This window comes from Vombatus ursinus, unplaced genomic scaffold (genome assembly GCF_900497805.2).
Source record: "Vombatus ursinus unplaced genomic scaffold, bare-nosed wombat genome assembly UNPS02014818.1, whole genome shotgun sequence".
Lineage (NCBI taxonomy): Eukaryota > Metazoa > Chordata > Mammalia > Diprotodontia > Vombatidae > Vombatus > Vombatus ursinus.
The window spans coordinates 6,510,714-6,532,904 of NW_020954596.1; the positions used below are offsets into that span (position 1 = coordinate 6,510,714).

Sequence of the window (22,191 nt, forward strand, 5' to 3'; positions counted from 1 at the left end):
ACTGGAACTAAAAAGGTTCATTTTCTTCTTTTCTTTAAGGTAGGATAAGAGTTCAAGTCTTAACAAGTCCTGTGGAAATTTCCCTACACTCGCTGAAATTAAATTACACAAACCCATTTACATCCCTAGAGGCTGAGCCAATTCAATGACTCTTTGTACTAGTGCGTTTTACAATAAAGTAGAAAAGAATGAGGCAGAAGGGCCAAATCAAAGACCTACATTTTAGTTTTAGATATATCCACTTACAAGCATTTACTAAGCGCCCACGGGCTAAGCTGAGGACCCAAAGAGAAAAAGCAAAATGATCCCTGCTCTCAAGAAGCTTACACTCTCTCAGGAGAGGCAATGATACACAGAAGGACGCACAAAGGAAGTACGTGCATACTGAATAAATGAAAAGTAATTTGGTCAGAAGTCCCAGGTTGCTGGGGCAGAGGGAGGATCAAGAAAGCCTCATATAGGAGTCTTTAAGGATATGAAGGACTATAAGGAGTAGAGGTGAAGAGAGAGGGCTTCCCAACCATGGGACATAGCCTACAAAGGCAGCAGATAGGATTTGTGTGAAGAACAGCAAGAAAGCCAATTTAAGTAGACCAGGTTTCTTAGCCTACAGTCCAGGCACTTCTTTTTAAAATATTTTAATAATTATTTCAATGTAAATCATTTCATTCTTGTATATTTTATATGATGCACTTAAGAACACTTGTGAGGAGGCTCCAGGTTTCCCCAGACCACCCAAGGGGCCAATTACAAGAAAGAGTGAAGGAGACGTGGGCTGGACAAAAGAGCAAATGAAGTACCATACAGTAAGTCTGGAAAGTTAGGTCAGGCCCAGGCCGTGAAAGGCTTTAAAGTATGTGCCCCTAGTAGTAGTATAGAGACACCAGTCAACCAAGCTGGAGATCCCAGAGTTAAGAAAATGGGAAACATGGGCAATAAAAAAAGAAAAGATATCAATAAAACTCATGTTCTAAAAAGAAAGATCACTGGTTAACTCCAGAGAGAATAGTTTCAATGGAGGGATAAGCACAGAATTAAACCAATCCAACAAAGCCTTTAGAACCAAAGAATCAAACTATCAGCTACACGAAACATATCATGGAGCCACGTAGCTTCACTGTAACACACACACACACATACACACACACACACACACACACACACACACACACGCTAGACTCAACAATTTTTACATCAAAGTATTTCTGTACAATGGTATTTTTCCTGTAGTTTCCACCTAAGGCAGAAGGAGGATCCTTTCAAAACTGCACAGAAGAAGATTAGTCTCTGTGAATGGCAAGGTAATGTTGTGAAGCAGAAAACAGTCTTCCTGTGTAGAGCTAAAAGCCTGTTTCAAGTCCCAAATTTATTACTTTACTGGTGACGTCTTGGACCATACCCAGCCACAGGCCAGTGCTGTGAATCTGGAGAGGACTGTGACCTCTATTCAGAGGTCAGGCCAGTCACCTTTCAAAAGAGTCCAAACCACACCAACTATATCTGGAAAACTTTAGGACTGTCCAGAAAAGTAAGGTGCCCTGAGAGATTTCTATTGACTATTTATGGGCTATTCGGCAATCTTTGTGTTTTCTGAATTTATTTACAGGCTCCTATGAATCTATTGAATTTTCTAAATTATCTATGAAATGAAATAAAGGTCCTTCTGTAAACAAGTCCCCTCCAAAAGCTGCCTACTCTTGTCTCTGCTTTCTCATCTCTCCCCCACCTGGGAATGTACCCTAACCCAAGGTTCTGACTCGAGCCATCTTCCAACCCTATCCTTTCTTTTGATGACCTCACTAGCACTAATGAGTACAATTATCATTTATTCAGCCCGAATTTCTTTCCCAAGCTTTCTTTCATCACTAAATGGCATTCTAATGGTATCACTAAGCAGGTATTCTATAGCCATCTTGAACTCAACATGTCCAAAATGGTTTTCATTCTGTTTCCCTCCAAATCCACTGCTCCTCAAAGTTTCCCTTTTTCTGCTGAAGGCATAATCTCCCCTTCAAGTCAACCAGGTTCACAATCCCAGGATCATTCTTGATCTGCGCTCGTCCACCCCACACATCCAAACAGTTACCCAATCTTGACATCTCTACCTCCACCACATGTCTGCCTAAATAAATCCCCTTCCTACATTGAGAAGCATCATCCATCTAGCTCAGGCCCTTAGCAGCTCTTGCTGGACTACTGCAAGGAACTCCTAATTGGCCTCCCCCCACCGCAAACAGTTCCCTCAGACTCAGCATCTCGGATCCCATTTCTATGCTTTTCCTGTCCAGCATGCACTCATCTTGAGATCTCCATGCTGCTTAAGATTCCTGGCTCTCCTGCCTCATGACCCTGCACAATTTGGTCAGGTGGGGGAATCCATCTCTCCACCCCCACCCCACCCCCTCCACACACACACACACACACACACACACACACACCATAAGCTCCTCAAAGGCAGCACTCTTTCTGTCTCTGTAGTCCCAGGCTCTGCACACAGCTGGCACAGGCTATGTATGTTAAACTGATATTCAAATTTTAGCAGCATGAGAGCAGAGACTCTCTTCCTGCTCAGTACTTGTCACATTAAGTTTGTTGAACTGATCCAAATTTTAATAACTGGTCCATTTAAAAAAAAAAAAAACCTACTCCAATGTTTATTATACTAAGTGTTGTTCATTAATAATGGTTACAACTATCAGACTGTGTCAGAGCATATCAACCCTGGTGTAAATGGAGAACCTTCATGAACAAACTCAATTCTCACACCCTTTCACATCTTGCCCACCGATAACTACCTCCCAGGCCCCAAAGCTCAGAGGTCACTAACCAGACAAAACTCAATTCTGACAAGCTGAAGAGAGGAAAGAATAATTTGTGAGATGAACAGTGATGTTCATCTGATTAAGGACAGTGGCATCCCTCCTTGGCAGAGCCATGTTTTGTGGCACCCGCTCAAGATCCTGCATGGAACTCATTTGTGAAGAACAATGACAAGGTCAGCACACACAGTCAGCAGCTGGGCCACTTCAGCGTCAAAATGCTACACAAAGCATTCACCACCTTTGAATACCCCAAAAAAGGAGTCAAAAGTTACCTGACCACCATTCCCCAACTCAAAAGAGGGCTAATAGAAGGTCCAGCCTTTACTGTACAACTACATGCATTTCCTATTTGTCAATAAAGTATCTACAGGATAAAGTTAAGAGAGAGGCAAAAGAAAAGGCAGTTCTGTTTCTTTTTCATTTTTTCCTCACATCACTTTTTTTCCATTTACTTCTTTAATGGCACAGAAGCCACAGAAGTCTCGTCATGCCTGTCTTACAGAAAAATTCTGCTAACTCAAACAGTGTACTTAAACTGCTGTAATCAGTCATTTCAGAGCTTCCACAAAGGTCTTCTGGCTCCAAGCACCATTCGGCTTTTTGAAGGAGCATCCAGAGACAAAGATCCTCTTCCTCCTCCTCTTCAACTCCACATATCAAACATAGCTCAAAATTATTTCCAAATAACGGTAAGCACAGATTCAAACAACAGTATAACTGTGTTTGGTCATAAAAGGCAGGAGGCTGTGTATGTGGAACGACAAAGTAATAAGCATGGATTTTTTTCAAGTATACTAGAACTTCTCTACGCCAATGAACAGTGACCTTCAATGTGCTGCCTGAGGCCTGCTCCTTGGGAGGCTGCCACTGCTCCAACATATTTTTGGAGCTCTTCTCTTGGAACAGCTTTTCAGAGACAGTTTACAAGCCACCCAGAAAGTCTGTAACATTATTTTACAGTTACAACTTGTATTTTACGAAACAGTGTTGAATGGGCTATATCATAAGACCTAGGTTTTATTCTGAGCCTCACGATGAACCACAATGCTTGGTAATTCTCAAGAACTCTATGCTTTAATTTATAAAAAATGGCCCAACTGCTACTCACCTCTACCTGTCTCACAAGGATTGTAAAAAACATTATGGCACAAAATGTTTCAACTTGTGAGGCTTAATGTATTTATACAGAATCTCTTTTGACTATCAGAATATCTTTTGTACAAAACTCAAGGCATCACAAAATCACTTCATTTTAGACCTGAAAGGGAGCTTAGAGATAATCTAGCCCAACCTTTTCATTTTACAGATGAGGAAACTCAAGCCAAGACATTAAGCAACTTTTCTAAGGTGGAATCCAGAGCTAATTAGCAGGAGAGTCAGAACTAGGAGATGGGTCTGAATTCCCAGGCCAACAGTCCTCCCTCCTAAGCTCCATGACTTCATTATTTTTAACAATTTGCTCCACCGCTCTCCACTTTACAAGGCAGTGATGTTGTCCTCATTCTATAAATGAGAACAAAGCTCACAGTCTGACTTTCCCAGGGTCACACTGCTAACAAACATCAGTAGCAAGCCTTAAAGGCAGGTTTCCCCAGCACCAAACCCAGAGTTCACTCCACTGAAAGGCTACACAGCCCTTGTACTCAGAGAAGAATAAGAAGCTCTCTTCAGACAAGAACTCAACAGCCTAGCTGATCAGTGCGCAATAAGAGCCACTGTCCTGAGGCTGACGCTGGGCCGGCGTCATCTTCTGTCAGAAGACACAATCCTAGAGGAACATCAGGTCACTAGGCAGAAGACCTTCGAACTACAGCTGGAAAGGACCTCAGAAGTCATGAGTCCAAACCCCTCCCCACCCTCTTCTAGAGTCTCCAGCCTCTACTCAGAGACACCCCACCCCCACCCCACCCCCATCCAGGTGCACTAGAAACTCCCGCCAAGTACCATAGCTTTCTACTTTGGCCAACATTTATTGTCATGTCAAATTTCTAACAAATGTTGAAGTCGGTGTAGAAACAACTTCATCAGAGGTAGAAGAGAAAATAAAGTATTATATATTTATGTATTTCAGGTTTTCAAAACACTGGAGTCCTTTACAAACTTAGAGTCGCTTTCTAATAAAGCCTCAGGGACTTTTCTCTCTCTCCCCAGCGCCAGTGGGAAGACTTGTTTTACTATTTCCTTCAAAAAGGTGAGACGCTCTACAGAGAGAAACAGAGCAAGCATGAGGATGGACAGATGGATGACGGATGGCGGCCACTGCTTTTGATTTCCCCCAAACCACCAAAGGAACAACAAACTGTACGAGGCAGCTAAACTCCATCCTAGGAGTAAACAGCTGCAGGGAGAACACTAGAATCATTAGTCCCGGTGAGACTCCGTGAGACAGGAATAATCATATCTGTCCTGCCTGGCCCACGTCGAGGGAGGCAACAAGAGCGCAACACAAATTCGAGCTGTCATTTAATCAACCATCTTGTGTGGTCTGACTTCATGCAGATACTTCTCAATAGTGTCTCACCTTCTGGCCTGACACTCCCACCCCAGAACCCATGGAGGGGAGAACCCCCCACCCCAGGGGGGAACCCTAGCCCTTCACTTGGGCTGCTGGACATCAACAAGTCATTTTTTTCTTGAATGAAAGAGGAAGAAGGGAGTTTAAGTACGTATTCATATAGCATCTACTACATGCTTTAAACTAAATGCTAAATGTTTTCCAAATACGATCTCACTGGATCCTCACGACAACTCTGCAAGGTGGGCTTTATTATTAACCCCAGATGAGGAAACCGAGGCACAGCAGTTCAGTGCCTGAGGCTGTACTTGAGCTCAGAGCTTCCTGACTACAGGCCAGGTGGAGAACCTCCAGGCCTTATGATCTGCCCTGCACCTGTACTGTGCAGTGTCCCCGCCAGCACAAGCCTCAGGGTCTGGCCATCACCAATCTCTCTCTGCATCCCGCCAGACTTTCTTTGATGTGTTCTCTCCTCCAACTTGAGGACAAGCTTCTGCAGAGCACGCACCCAAGTCTTTTCCACTTGCTTCGTACAGACTAGGCACTTAATGAATACTCTGCCCCCACTCACTGGGTAGACTCTTTAGCATAAAATACTACTAAAAACAAGCCAGTCCTTATTCCTATTCTGCAGAAGGATGACAGGTCAGTTTTCTTCCTCTGTTTCTAGGGTTTCTGGCACGTACCTTAGTTGAGCAACTTAGAAGTCTAATGAGAGAGGTGATAAAAACCTGCACAGGATGGGGGGAGGGGGTGGAGTAAATCACTGACGACAATAGAGTGGAAAGAGTTTTGCTACAGTCTGAAATGACTAAGGGGGATGTATATGGTGCCCATACTTAACAGGGGGAGGCATTATCCCCGATGATCTCCAAATGACCTGTATTAGGCTTTGGTGTATAAATAATCCTTCCACATACTGACTTGTCTATTTTTTTTTAGGCTAAGGATGAAATTTCTTTGTGGTCTAAGAATGTGCTAGGTGGAAGAAAGAGGTCCATCTGGTTATTAAAAATTTTAAAACAGATTAATTCACAAAATAGATTCTACTTGGGGAAAAAAATTAAATAATGGTCCTTCTCTCTGCCTGTGACCCTGTGGCTTTGCAAATCCCATACTTTGAGGCCTTTAATCCGAGTCAGTGCCAAGGAGGTCTTGGTCACCCAGCGACCTTGATCAAGTACCTTGAGAAAAGAAGACAAATATTATATCATTCTCCATGTTTCCTTATTCTCCATTGGGGAAAAAAAACGGAGTGCGCAAATACATGTGTATGTGTGTGTACCTATATCTATACATACATACACACACACACACACACACACACACACCCCTATGTACTTTAACAGCTTATATTAATCTATAAGTATCACATTCTTCGTTGAGTAACTGTTCAAATTACAAGATTTCACTGAAGATACAGTGAGAAGTTTAAATAAAGTTGTTGCTGGAGGCAGCTAGGTGACGCAATGGATAGAGCAATGGCCCTGGAGTCAGGAGAACCTGAGTTCAAATCCAGCCTCAGACACATAACACTCACTAGCTGTGTGACCCTGGGCAAGTCATTTAACCCTACTGCTTAGCAAACCCCCCCCCCCCAAAAAAAATAAGTTGTTGCTGAAAGATGTGACAGCACCAATATACTTTTCCTGCATTTGAAGGTCTCTATTAGTGGGAAGGAGGCTGCTCTGAAAGCTCTTTGTGCTCCCAATGGCTCAATGGTTTGACTGGATACCTGCACCAGATCTCTACTCTCCACAGCTCCTTCTTCCTTCATAGAGTGGCCTTTATGGAACAAAAGTCCTGGGGCCCACTTTCTACACTATAGTTTCCTTCTCTGACAATCACAGTTCCTGGTTTAATCGATTCAAACAGCATTTTTAAGCACCTGTTCTGTACAAGGCACCTTATGACACAGGAGAGACAGATAACACGAACAAGTCCCTGCCCTCAAGGGCATTCCATTCTGCTAGAGGATAAATCAGAAATTTTAAAAAAAAAAGATAAACTGATGAGGGAGAAGGTACAAGAATTAAGTGACCCTTCACCTGAGCCTTAAAGGAAGTAAGAATCTTTGAGGTGAGAAGGGAGTATTCTGGCTCTGAGGGAACAGCAAGGAGGGTAGACTAATGTAAAATAAATCTTGAAAGGAGAGGCCAAGCTGAAGAGTCTGTATGTAGCCCTTGCAACATCAGGGAGTCCCTGGAGGTTGCTGAATGGGGGAACAAGATGGCCAGACCTATGCCTTCAAAAGGTGACTGGGGGAAGGGCCACCATCTTTGAGTTGGGAGAGAACTGCATTCGAATCCTGCTAGTGACCATGGGCAAGTCACTTAATCTAAGTCTTAATCTTTTCTTCTTTAAAATGATGATGATACCACCACAGAAACAGTGACACAGGTGACAAAATGCCACCTTTAATTAAATGCCTGTGCTAAGGAAACAAAGACAAAAAGTAAACAGCATGTAGACATTCAAAAATGTTCTGAGTTGATGTTTAACAATCTTCTGATGAAAACCTGTACTTTTCAGGACCTTTCCTTCCCTCTTTATTCAATAGTTTTCTTAATTTAAAAGAAAAAAATGGCAATTCTCATTTGAAAGCAGTCAACGCTGAAAAATGAAATACTTCATTATTAACATTATATATCTCAAATTCTTAATTTCTGAACATCCAAAATCCATGTAAATTTCCCACTCTTACTTTACAATTCAGATTAGATTATCTCTATTCCATTCAATCACCTAGTGTATCTTATACCTCTGATGCCATTAAAAAAAAATCTCAATTTATTTTTGCATTTAGTTTTGGGGAGCCAAAGTCATTTACATATTTCGAGATGTTTCTAGAACAAAGGGATCCTCTACCTCACTTAGAGCAAAAAGAAATCTGCCCTGGGAGAGAGGCACATAAACCTATCCTCCAAAATCAGTATCTAAGCTCACCAAATGTTAAAACTCCAAGTAATTTTAGGAGATCATCTGTTCCAAACTTTTTACTATTAAGGAAACTGTGGGTCCAAAGAGTGAAATGACTTGCTCCAAGTCTCTCAACTAATAACAAGCAGCAGAGCCCAGACTTCAGAAAAAACCAAAATCTACCAAAAAGATGTGGGATGTTATGTAGCTTCACTCCCACAATTTCAGTCTGGAGGCTACTGTCCCAAATGCCAGTCAGTCAGTCAGTCAATCATTAAGCACTTACTATGTTCTAGGTACCAGGGTAAGCTCTAGGGATACAAAAAAAGGCCAAAGACAAATTCTGCTCTCAAAGAGCTCACAGCCTAATGGGAAAGGAGACAACCATGAAAACACCATGTACAAACAAGATGCATACAGCATAAATTGGAGATAATCAAATGACGGAAAGCACTAGCATTTTAGATAGATAAATAGCTAGAGATGATAGAGATATATGTAGTAGATACTTACCAGGTTAATATTGTATGTTTTACAGGTGAGATCATCCAAGCTCTGGTTCTGTAGCTTTTCTGTTATTAGTGTTACCATGGTAGGGGTCCCTTTTCCACTGCTCACGCTGACAAGCATCGGTGCTCCTCCTTGTCCCACTTCACAAATTTTGGGCCATTGCTGGATCTACACTAGTCAGTCTCAAGACTTACACTTTCATTTTACAGATGAAGAGTTTACGTTGAAGATACTTTCAGGGTTTCATGCCTACTTTTCTGTAAAGAGAAATTATCACATATAACTACAGACATCATCATCATCTTATATCATTTAGTTATTAGAAACACAGCATCATATTGATAAAATGCTTTTAAACATAATTTTTAGTTGTTTAGTTTAAATATCCTATGATTTGGGATAGCCTCTTCTCATTTTTTTAATGGAGAAATTAAGGCATTAGTTGAAAAAGCTTAAATTGACAATTTAACATAGGGAGCAAATGGCATGATGACCAGAATTACTCACTTAACCCACAAAACTACATAGCGTCACTTATTACAAGTTAAAATTTATACCAATTTTACTATCCTTTGCTATTTAAGATTTTCAGATTCTACATCAGTGATAGATATAACCCCCCAAAATATATTAATTCCTCTTTCTTCCAAGAAAGGCTATTCTTAAAATCACCAGTTCAGCAACTATCTTCTTTCAAAAGATGCAAGGGCAAAGATATTTCCTAAGTTCCCTTCTTCCCTTTAATTTTGTGCATTTTTCAAAGCCATCTATAGCTAAGATGTTAGGAGGTGAGGTAGCACTTAAATCATCCTGTGTATATGAAGAGGTAGCATCATTTGTATCATAGAAGATTGGTTTCTAAGGATCTCGAAAGAGGTTCCCCTTCTAAAAAGCTAGTGAAGGCTGTGGAACTCCTTTCAATCAGAAGTCAAGATGTTAGGACATAGGTGAGCAAGTTTCCATCTTTCAATTCTCTTCAATAGTGAAAATCTAAATCATGATATTAAAAAAATATATCAATAAAAACTTTAAAAAAATTTTTTAAGAGTGCAAATGTACTTCATGACTGAAATCTCAGCTTCTCTCAGTGAAGAACAAATATCACAAGGAAATGCTGAGTGGCTGGATAGACCAAAATAAATTCTAGTTCAATAACTCTGATTATATTTCCTGCCATAGATTTAAACTAAACCTCTAAAGTGCTAACCTCTATTGTGTATCTTTCTCACTTGTAAAATTGCTGAACATTCTTTCTACTCCACCAAAATCAGTGATATAAAATAAGAACACCACCCTATGCTTGGTCCCTGCCAAAACTTCATACTCTGTGCTACCATCTCATGTAACATTCTATTTGGATGGTACCTGAAAACTCACTTGGTCTAATGCCCCATCCAACACAGAAATCCAAACCTGGCTCCTAGTCATCTAGCTTCTGTTCCCCCAGCAACAGTTAAGTTTGCAATTACAGATAAAATTATCGAGTTTTCAAATTGGGTTGCTTTACAACAATAGCACCAATAAAAATCAATTTTGTCACCATTTATTTGTTTATTTATGTATGTATATGTCCATCCAAGTACACGCTGATAACAAGAAAGTCAAAATTTTGTTAAGAGTGGGCAACAGATAGGACTGTTCCCATAGGCAAACATACTCCAGAAGGTTCCAGAGGAAGGTGAGAGATCTATTTAATGGAATCAAGGTTGTATGTAAAAGCCCTATTTTATAGCTTTCTGCTTACTGATAATTTTCTTGTGCTTTGTTTTGTTTCTGAAGAGGGGTAAAAGAGGCTCTAAAATTAAATACTCCCTAGTACTGGCTAAGGTCAAAGGGTTATTACTGATGGGACTCCTAGACTGGGTGGAGGACTGAAAAAGTTGACCTAATTCATGAAATGTTGGGAAAAACTTTGGAGTTCATAACATACTATTGAATGAATATACCTGCATATAGAAAACATTTATTCTGAGATAGAAGAAGTGAGCCCTAAAATCGCAAATCTACATGATCTAGTAAGTAATGGTTTACCATGTTTGTAAATATGTCTAAAAGGTTCTTTGGCAAAATGTTAAATGTATATTTGTTCAATTTCTTGTTTTGTTTTCTTAACTCTAGTTTCAAGTTTGCATTTTAATGAGCTTTAATATATTTTCAGCACATTCACCAACTATGAGAAGCTATTTTAAAAACTGATGATATAAATGGTTAATTCCTCAAATAACCGTCTAAAAATTTTAAACCATTACAACTAACACAGATTAGATTCACAAGATATACTTCTAGATGGTGAATCTAAAAGAAAATAATATATTCCTAGTTCCCCTAATTTGAGTTTTAGCCAATTTTCAAAGACCCTACCCAACAGACCTTAAATTTAAGTTACTCAAAATACACAAGTATGGTTACTCTACCTACACCTCTAACTCTTCCCTCAAATCATTAAATACAATTTTAGAATAAACTTCCAAAAATGTATGGATTCCACAAAACTCTACTGACCTATTTGTATCTGTTTCCTGCCTCAAACACATTCCACTGGAAATGGCAAAGTCCATAGTCAGGTGAGTATGATAACAAAAAGACTTCGCCAGGGTGAACTTGATTTTTCTTTTTGGTACTGCTATATAAATGTAAGCAAGCTTTAAAAAACAATATCAATTCAATGAGAAGCACTGTGTCATCGTGGATAAAGGCTGTGTCTTGGAATCAATTCGAAAGACCTGGATTTACCTGAATCACCTGAAGGGAATGCACACTCACTGCATGACCATGGAGATGCCCCCTAAACAATTCTAAGACCAAGTCCAGGACAAGCTAGTAATTTGCTCCAGTGAAGGGAGTTTCCACACTGGAAACTCCCCACCTGATGACATCCTAGATCCCAACAAAATGAGAGATAATTCAAAAAATAAATCTATTGTAAAAGGCAGCTGATTCTATACTTCACTTTGCAACAAGTTAGAGTTGCAGGGAAGAAAACAAATGAACACAGAAAGATCAAAACAAGGAGCAAAAAACTTTTTTTGTTGTTCTCATCAAGTACATGCTCAGAAGCAGTAATGATAGGTAGTAATTCTGCAGTTCTGATTTGCTTGTGCAACCAAAAGGCGGCAGAGAAAGAAACAGATAATGAAACAGACTTCTCTCCTTTTGTTAAAGAGACAGGAGATTATATACAGGTGCAGAATGTTGCACATGCCATCAGAAACTCTAGTTTTGTGGGTGTTTTGTTGGTGTTGCTATTCTGTAACATGGAAAGGTAGATCAGGAAATAACTCTGGTGTAAAATACTTTAAAAGGGGCAGAGGAGGAAGGAGGGGGGATTCCTAGGAGTTTCCCATGAGGCTAAACTGAAAAGTCACTCTGGATTCTATCCCTCAGGAAGCCAGGAAGCCATAAGCACTCTGACCAAGTATTGGAGCTGACGAAAGGATAGGACACAAATTCCAATCTATGGTACAGGTTAAAAGATGTATGAAGGTCAAAACTATTGAAAAAATTAATAAGACAAACAAAATGCCTGGTTCTCTTGTGCTACCCCAAAGATCATCCTCAGATTCAGCCTATCAAAAAAAATATATATATACACACACACACACACACACACACACACACACACTCATTTTTACTCTGTGAATCAAACCAGTGGAAAAACTAGAAGACAAGTTTAAAGTCATGAAAAATAAAACTCCCTTCTCAGATGCATTCTAGAAACTATCCTTATACTCCACTCCTAGCTGTGGTCTGGTTTATAAATTATAAAATCCTAGAATTAGAGACCAAGTTCAGATGCCAACACGTACATCCTAATGGCAAGAAGAAGGGGAAAAGCTGATTCCAAATAAGCCTGACCTTTAGGCTGAGCACCAAAAAGGAGAAAAAGAGTCAGAAAAAAGGCAACAGAAAATATCTTCCCCTCTCCCTTTAAAACACACTACTCTACCCTAAAATTCACACACCCTTAAACTGGGACCAAAAGTATTCACGTGAAAGATTTCTTCCAGAAACAGACTATAGCAATTAATTTGTATACAAGAAATTCTAGCACCTCAGAGAAGATCCCAATGCCACTTGTCCAGCGTTTCCGGGTTCCTCTCTATTGTACTATCTCCATGGTCTATCAAAGTCATTTCTTCTAGCCTAGGCCAAGGCCAAGACTCCCAGACTCTTGATCCCAGGAGTTTTTGCCTGTGTTCAACCTTAAGGTCTGGTCCCTGGCAGACCGGGGTACTTGAGGAATTGTGCAAAGACTTGAACAATAACTTTCAAGAAGAAATAGTGAGCTATGATTCTATGGTCATTTATATGTCGTCTTGCCTAGAGGCAAAAGGATGGATGAGATTACCTCATCTCTCAGCCTACAAATACAGAACAAATCAAGTTTTTCAAAATTATTTTCAAAAAGAAATTTTGTTTCTTGCCCACCAGGCTCCCCTTCTCCCTAGCTTTTCAATAAATATGATCCTGTTTCAAAGACATGTCACTTTTAGCTTCCCTTATGTTTTTAGTTACTGGGATCGATCAGAGACCCAAGTTAATGACTTTCCTCATGCTCTTTGCACGAAAAGCAGAATCAGAAGGTTTTATTAACTTTTAAGAGACTTCTCAAAGCCCATAGACTTCATAATCAGCATCCTTCTAAAGCAGTAATTAAATATCAAAATTTTCTGTGAAAGAACTTTAAATACTCAAAGGGTACCACCTGAAATTCGGGGCACCCCACACAGAAGGTATTTAGCTCCCAAAAAGTAGCCAACATACCCCAATTCAAACAGGCCATTACTTTTTACTTTTAATTCATTTGACTCTGTCCTCATTCCTATATAACATGTGTTATATAGGACCCACTATCCCCACTGTGGTTTAAAAACTTCTTTAAATGTAAAACAATATACAAAAAAGTTTGTATTTTATATTGCTATTAACTATTTTTCACATCCAACTTAGCTATTCCCTTTTAACAGAGTAATGAATATGTATGTAAAGAAATTAAAGGGGAAATAAAAGTCTGTAATGTTAAAAAAAAAAAGGCTCGTTTACAGAATGACTACACAAAACATGAATTTACAGAACTAAAAAATAAGCAACACAAAACAACACAACCAAAGACACTAACACAACTTCTTACTTTCCTCTCTCATTCAAAAAGTATCCCAAGGTGTGAGGTTCTCACAGACATACCTACCACTGGCACTCAAAATCTACCCCGCTCAGGAAAAGCAGTGCTTTGAAAGGAGCCCTTTCCTCATTCCAACCCCCAAGTCACTGCCTTACACAGTAAGTCAATAAGTAGGTGTCTGACCTGGCAACAAGATACAGTCTGACCAAGTATTCGCTGTGGGTTCACATCCTGGATCCCATTCTTGCTAAGCATCTGACTGACCTGTTTCCAGATCTATGGGATGGGGAGAAGGGACACCTTACTAACCAATATATTATTTATTACATATAGGTAAGGCCTTTCCCAGGATAGCCTTGATTGGGCCCTGGAAACTCCTCTCACTCCAGGCATGGAGCAAATGAAAGCCTCCACACTTGGAGTAATAAGCCTTTTGCTGAGAGAAAGGTCAGAAATCTAATCTTCATTTACAAATCCAGGTGATTTATTCATTTAAATATTTATCAAACACCTATTCACCTACTAGGGGCTTAAGAAACTGGGTTCAATCTGCCACTTACTATGTTTATGACTATTATTAAGTTACTTCCCCTCTGGACCTCAGTTTCCTTTTCTGTAAGATGGGGATAGAGATAGATGAGATGACCTATAAGGCCAAGCCTATTTCTAAATATGTGATGCTATGATCCCTAAAATAAGAGTCTACCCCTTTCCTCACTGAAACTTACATACATCATATAGTTTCTTTTTTGGGGGGGGAGGGGGTGTTGTTAGGCAATGAGGTTAAGTGACTTGCCCAGAGTCACACAGCTAGTGTTATGTGTCTAAGGCTGAATTTGAACTCAGGTCCTCCTGAATCCAGGGCCAGTGCTTTATCCACTGTGCCACCTACCTGCCCCCTAGAGTTTCTTAAACACCTTATTCTAACTGGGGTAATATAAAGAAACAGTTACATTCATGAGGGGAGCGGATGGGGGACAGGGTGGTGGAGAGAAGGGAATTAGCATTTATTAACCACCTACTATGTGCCAGGCACTAGTCCAGGATCAAGCTACTGAGTATCTGAGGCCAAATTTGAACTCAGGTCTTCCTGACTCCAGGCTCAGGGTGCTCTCCACTGTGCTACCTCACTGCTTAAGATAACAAATTTTTATCAACTTCAGAAATTAAATTATTACCACATAATAATAAGTAACATTTTAGACAGGGCTTACTACCTGTCAAGCACTACACTGTTGTTGTTCAGTCATTTCAGTCGTGTCTGACTCTTCATGACCCAATCTGGGGTTTTCTTAGCAAAGATACTGGAGTGGTTTGCCACTTTCTTCCCCAGCTCATTTTACAGATGAGGAAACTGAGACAAACAGGGTAAAGTGACCTGCCCAGGGGCACAGAGCTATTAAGTGTCTGAGGCTGGATTTGAACTCAGGGCTTCCTGACTCCAGGCCCAACTCCATCCACTGTGCCACCCTTAAATAGTTTTCAACCACAGAAATTAAATTATTATCAGATAAAAAACGATAACCTACTAACAAATACAATGGTTAAATTATTATCATATAAAAAATGATAACCTGCTAATAAATACAATGATACACAAACAGTAAAACATAATAAAACAAGAACATGGCAACTTTGTCCAGCTGTTTCAGAAAAAATTCCTCCAATTTCTCAGACTTGGTGACAGGCATTTCAAACATGGAAATTCTATGGAAGATATAAAGCCCTTCTGCTTTTTGGTGCTCTAGGTAAAGAGCATAATATGAAACAACTGAGAGCTTCAAAGGCACACCAAGACTTTGGGGCACCAAGTATCTTCAAGGAAAGTAGGTTTTCCTTTGGATGAAGTACTAACACATGAGCAGCAGCCATCATACTGGGAGGACAGTAATGGCGCACCAACTCTCAGTGTTTCAACATTACCTTTCAATGCTAACAGATAGCAGATGACAAGTTATACTGATTCATCCAAGGCAGCAAAGAGTCTGCTCAAAGAATTTAACTTTCTGGAATTCACTGCTATAAGCAATGGAGGTTAAGTTGGAACCTTAGAAGCTGGGGCCACTTCCCCCTAGACTTCTACCTTCAGGGACTTTTGTTCTTACCTAACATTCTACTCACTTCATTCAACAACAAATAAAGACTTCCACAAAATCCCACATCCACTGAACCTAGCTGCCCCGTATCTGTTCTAATTGAAAAGGTTCAAGTTGTCTTATATGCAACAATTTGAAGACAGTGAAGTTTAAGTCCTACTAAGCTAACAACAAAGAAAGAAGGTCATCTCTCATACCAAAACAGTTACCTCGGTATCCATAAAGCCTAGAGTCAAAACTACCCCAAACTCATCTTCCCATACACATGGAAGCTGAAGAGCTCTATGCTCATTAATGCACTGAGGTTTAGCCAGTCCCTAACCTCACAGAGCTTTCAATCCAATGAGGAGATAACAGTTACCTCCAATATCTCTAAAATGTTGCCTAAGGACCACGAGAGAGATGTAAAAAAAACCAAATGACTCCTGTGCTAGATGGGAGGGAGTGATTATGGCCTGAGCTGACAGGAAAGGCTTCAGGAAGCTGGCATGTGAGGTGGGTCAACAGGGACAGTCATGAGGCCTGAAGAGGTAGCAGCAGTGAATTAGGCCCAATGTGAACAAAGGCAAAGAAGGCACACTGAGCATTTGGGAGGCAGATCAGGGCCCACTTTGGTCCAAGTGTGGTGTACATAGAGGTGATATGAGAAAAATATGAGAAAACATTAATAGTTACTGAATTAAGGTTTGACCTGACCTGACCTCTTGGCAATGAAGAGCAGCACTTTGTCTGGCTTCTGTGAAAGAGCAGAAACAAAAAAGGGGCTGGAGTCAAAGGATCTGGGTTCTTGTCCCACCCATTGTGGCTTTGGGTAAGTCACTTCCCCTCATTAGCTGCCTGTTTCCTCATCTGTAAAAAAGTGGGGGGGATTTATGGAGGCCAAATCAGATTATCTCTATGGTCCCTTCCAGCTCTAAATCCCGTTATTCGTAAGGAGGTTATTGCAATAGTCTAATCCTACAGTCTCCAAAGTTCGGTGAGCTATGGTCTGACCCTAAGGAGTGTGGAACCAGTCATCAAACCTTGGGAAGATGGGACACATTTCACTCTCTCTCCAATCCTGGCTCAGATTTACGGTGGAACAGTGTCGCAGAAGATAAACTTCATCATCAGTCTCAATACATTCTCTTTCCCCAAAAACCCACTCCAGTTTTGAAACTTCCTATTACTGCTGGAGGCACCACTATCCTCCCAGTGATCCAGATTCAAAACCCCAGTATCATCTTCAACTCCTCACTCCCCCTTACCTCACGTATCCAGTTGCCAAATCTTATCTCTTCTATCACATTATCACTTGCATCTGTTCTGTTCTCTCGACTTATGGAACCACTACCCTAGTTCAGGCCCCTTTCACCTCTCACCTTGACTACTGCAGCACCTCCTACCTGGGTCTCCCTATCTCAAATCTCTCACCTTTCCAATCTATTCTCCGTGCAACTTCCAAAGTGATTTTCCTCAAACGCAGGTCTCACCATGTTATTTTCCTACTCAAACTCCAGTGGAGCCCTACTGCCTCTAGGATCAAATATTTCATCTTTATCTCATCCTTTAAAATATCTATTTTGTATAAGTTTTACAATATGTAATTAGTGAAGTGTTACATGTATATATGTAAATAAATATGTACATATTATATGCTCAAAACTTTTTTTTTACCGACGGGGTACATGATCAAAAAAGTTTACAGACCTCTCATCTAAACCTATATTAAGATGGAGGCAAGGGGAATGAAGGAGGGAAGAGATGGGAGAAATGCTATAAAGAAAATATGACATGCATGATCTGACAGATGACAAGAAATGAAAAGTGAGGAGGAGAAAAAGGTCAAAGATAAGCCCAAGTTACAAACAACACAGCAAAAGATGGGGTACAAAGTGAACAGTGGTGCCACACAAAGAAACAATCAAGTCAGAAGAAGCTAGTTTCAGAGGAGAGATAATGAGTTCCATTTGATACCCACAGAATTGAGAAAACATACACAATGTCAATGGATAATACTAAACACTGAAGCGCTAAAATATTCTCAACAACTTAGGCTATTTAAGGAGAAAATAAAAGCAATGGCTCCCTAACAAGAAGCTCCGCTCTGAATGCTGGCCCCCGAGGTTATGTGGTCATTTCCCTTCAGAAGGGTTCCAGAACAGTAAGGTAAGAATTGCTAACATCTGGCTAAGAAACAATGGAGAGGACACACAAAAATACAAATGTACATTTACAGGTGTACGTGTTCAGAATGAGAAAAGCAAAGTGCTGGAACATACAGAAAATAGATTTCATTAGAGGCAAATAAAATTCATTTTCGCAATTCTAGTTCTATCAAACCAGTCTGTTCCCATTGATAACTTTTCCATTTTATACTAGGCTCTTCATGCATGCAAAATAAACCAGTATACTTCTCTTTAAAAGGAGGGATTTAAAAATTGGATTTTTCCTATGAAGTTACCAAGTTAATTTCCTACCACATATTCTCCTGCAAGGACAAATAGTGGTGCAGCAGAAAAACAGAAACTGTAGTGGTAAGAGAAGTGAACCAGGAGAGACTTGTATCGAGTCCTAGCCCTCTACAAAATCAATGAATAACCTTGGTCAGGCATTTCCCTTCTCTGGGCTTTAGTTTCTTCATTTTTAAAAAGTAGATGGTCCCGTAGAACACATTGTTTCTGTGATCAATTCAATTCAACACTTGTTAAGTTCCTACTACAAACAAATTGAGGATTCAAAGACAAAAATGAAATATTCCCACTCTTAAGGATGGGAGTGGCCAGAACGTGCACACAGCAAAGGTTAACTGGAGCACAGAGATACCGTTAATAGTTCAGAATATCTGGGAACACCAAGAACTATAGAGAAGACTCAAGGAAGAAAAGGCATCTATCTGTACTAATCTTTGAACCTAAGATTTTTTACATGTGAGGAAAACACCAGTATTTGCAATGACAGACAACATGTGTAAAGGGAGAGAGGGATATGGATTGTAGAGTGTAGGGAATGGCTACTATTCTAGTTGGGCTAGAAAAGAGTAATGCTGGAGATGGGAGACTAAATCTGTGATTTCACAGGCAAAGGGAACTCCTGAATGCAGAAATTCCTTCTACCAACGCAAGTTGGTACCTTCTCTGAACCTTAGAAGATAAATATCTACAGCATTAAATTACCAATGTCATGAGAGATCACAATGTCACTTGCTGAGGGTCACAGAACCAGTATGTCAGAGGTAAGACTTGAACCCGTGATTCATCCTGGCTCTAAGGCTAAGCTAACTCTTTGTTGACTATGCCATCCTGTGCCGCCTCTCACAAGGGGATAGTAAGTTTGGATGGGTGTTTTGAAGCCAGATCTTTGTGACAGCAAAAACCTGGAAACTGAGGAGATGCGCATAAACCAAGAAATGGCTGAACAAGTTATGATATATGAGTGTGTGGAATACTACTGGGCTGTAAGAAATGATGAAGGTGATGGTTTCAAAAAACCTGGAAAGACTTATATGAACTGCTAAAAAGTGAAACAAGCAGAACCAGGAGAACAATTTATACAATAACCACAATATTGTGAAGATAAATTACCTTTAAAGACTTAGTAACTCTGATTAACACAATGACCAATCACAATTCCAAAGGAATCATGATGAAATCTGGTATGCACTTTCAGAAAGAAAACTGCTAGACTCAGTGCAGACCAAAACATATTTTCTTCTTTCATTCTTTTCTCTATTTTTTGTGGGGAGGGTGGAGTAGACCAGGGAACATGGCTAAGGCAGGAATTTGTTTTGTATATGTATATGACTGTATATATTCATAATGGATTTTGTTTTTCTTGCCTTTTCAATGGGGGGAGGAGGAGAAAGACAATTTGAAACTGAAATAAAATAAAACTAAATTTAAAAATAAAATGAATAAAATGTCAAAAAAGAAGTGGGGGAAGAAAGAAAATACATTTTTTCTAAAAGCTAGAGAAAGGCTTGTATGAACTGATGCAGACTGAAGTGAGCAGACCCAGAAGAATAATTTATACTATAACATCAATATTGCAAAAATAAACAATGAATGATTTTTTTAAATTCATGAAAAATGAAATGAGCAGAATGAGCAGGAGAACAGTTTATATAATAATAGCACTCTAAAGACATACAACTGTGAAATGTGTAAAAACTCTGATGAATGCAATGACCATCCATGATTCTACAGGATCTATGATGAAGTGTGCTCTCCATTACAGAAAGGCAATGAATTTGATTTAAGAGAGCAAATGAGACTTTTTTAAAAACGGTCAGTGGGGTAATTTGTTTTGCTTGACTATTCATTTTTGTCACAGTTTTCTTTTTTCAATGAGGTAAAGGACTGGAGGGAAAGAAAATAAATTTTGATTCATTTTTTTAAAACTTTAATGAAAAAATGACAGCAGCTGAATGAATAGAGGTTAAAAAAAAAAGGGAGCAAAGTGTTAAGAATGACTATGGGTCTGAAAACCTCAATAACTGGGAGGATGGGGATGCCACCAGTAGAAATCACAAAGCTTAGGAAGGAAGAGAGAGTTCCATTTAATGATCTTACACTCTGGTCTGACTTCAAGCCCTTGCATCTTTTTTCCTAATCACCCACTCTTCCATATCCATACAATTTCAAATAGTTTTTCTTCAACTACTTAGAGCAGTCAATACAGGAGAAGCCAAACATACTCACATAACATGAATATTTGTACAAAGGAGTTTCTGCTGTATCATTTCTCTTGAAAGCACACTAAATAGACACAAGGTATAATATGCTAAAGTCGGTAGCTCCTATTTGTAACCCTAACCTGCTTCCAAGCCAAACTGAACATCTATAATTTGTTACAAAAGCTAAGAAATTTGCAAGTAAAATTATCAGGCTCAAAGAAAATAAAATTTGTTTCTAAATTACTACAATTATATAAAAGCCAAGTTGTTTCCTAGAAAGCAAGGAGGTCACAAGTCCTTTGCAGAACACAGAAGTGCCTGGCACAACACTGAGCAGACAGTAAGAACTCCATCAATCTGTTAGTCGAGTGACTGACTGACTTACTCTAAATACAAGATATACACACACACTTTCTATCATAAAGCAACAGAGCCAAGCCATAATCAAATTCAGACATCTAAGCGTCTCCCACAAAAAATTGCAAAAAGGTCCCCTGTACTCCTCTATCTCTTACGGATAGAGGCCTAAGCTATGTACAGAAATAATTAATACAAAGCAGAATATAATGTATGTAGTAGAGGCATGAAGTGTTGGGTAACAGTTTGTAGGCAGGTGTGTGGATAGTGAGTGGACAAGAAAAAAATCCACTTTCTTGGAGGGGCTAGTATTGAGTCAGGCCGTGAAGAGCACAACTGTAGAAACGTGGGGAGAGAACTCCTGGTACAAGAAATATCCTAAGCGAAGGTACACGGGAAGGAAGAAAGAACACACGTTCAAGGAACAGAAAGGAGTATAGATTATATTTAGTAGGCAAGAGGTAACTAATAAAGTTTTATTTTTTAAACGGGGGAGGAAGTGGTTGTGATCAAAACTGTGAGACAGGGAGATTAATCAGGCAGCAATGTTCAAGATGAACTGGAGATGGAGGAAGGGACCAATTAGAAAGGTACTTCAATAGCCAAGGCAGTGGTAACACAGGCCTGAAGTCAGAAAGACCCAAGTTCAAATATGGTCTTCTTAGACACTTCACTGTGGGACCCTGGGCAAGTTATTTAACCTCTGTTTGCCTCAGTTTCTTCAACTGTAAAGTGGCAATAATAATAGCACCTACCTCCCAGAGGTAGTGGTTGTGAAGATCAAACACGATAATTCTTGTAAAGTGCTTAGCACAGTGCCTGGTACTCACACATATATATGTTGAAGTCATCTACTTGGAGATAACTGAAGCCACAGGAGTGGAAATGGTCATCCAGGGAGAATGCATTTGAAAAAAAAACACTCCAGGGCAGAAACCTTGGCAGGACAGCTTTATATTAGAAGTGGGAGGACAGCAGGGGAAACAGAGAAGATAGAGATGCATGACAGGAGTGTCATGAAAGCAGGTAAGCAGAAGAGGAGGTGATCCGCAGGGTCAAATGCTACACAGATTCAATAATAAGGACATCACCAGTGACCCTGGAAACATTATTTCATGGCCTAATATGTCAACTCTAACTACCAGTAACACTCCTCTACAAAATACAATAGTCAGATACTGCATTTAGCAGTAGAT

At 39.8% G+C, this 22,191-nt stretch overlaps 1 protein-coding gene across 2 annotated transcripts in view; it reads right to left on the bottom strand.

Moving 5' to 3' along the window:
* The window catches only part of FAM53A (family with sequence similarity 53 member A), a 111,406-nt gene that overhangs the window by 72,376 nt on the left and 16,839 nt on the right, over positions 1 to 22,191 (bottom strand). For both annotated transcript variants that reach the window (XM_027836142.1, XM_027836141.1), the window contains exon 2: positions 8,770 to 9,023. In XM_027836142.1, the coding sequence (XP_027691943.1) occupies positions 8,770 to 8,886 (117 nt within the window). In that variant the 5' untranslated portion in view covers positions 8,887 to 9,023. The remainder of the gene's footprint in view (positions 1 to 8,769; positions 9,024 to 22,191) is intronic.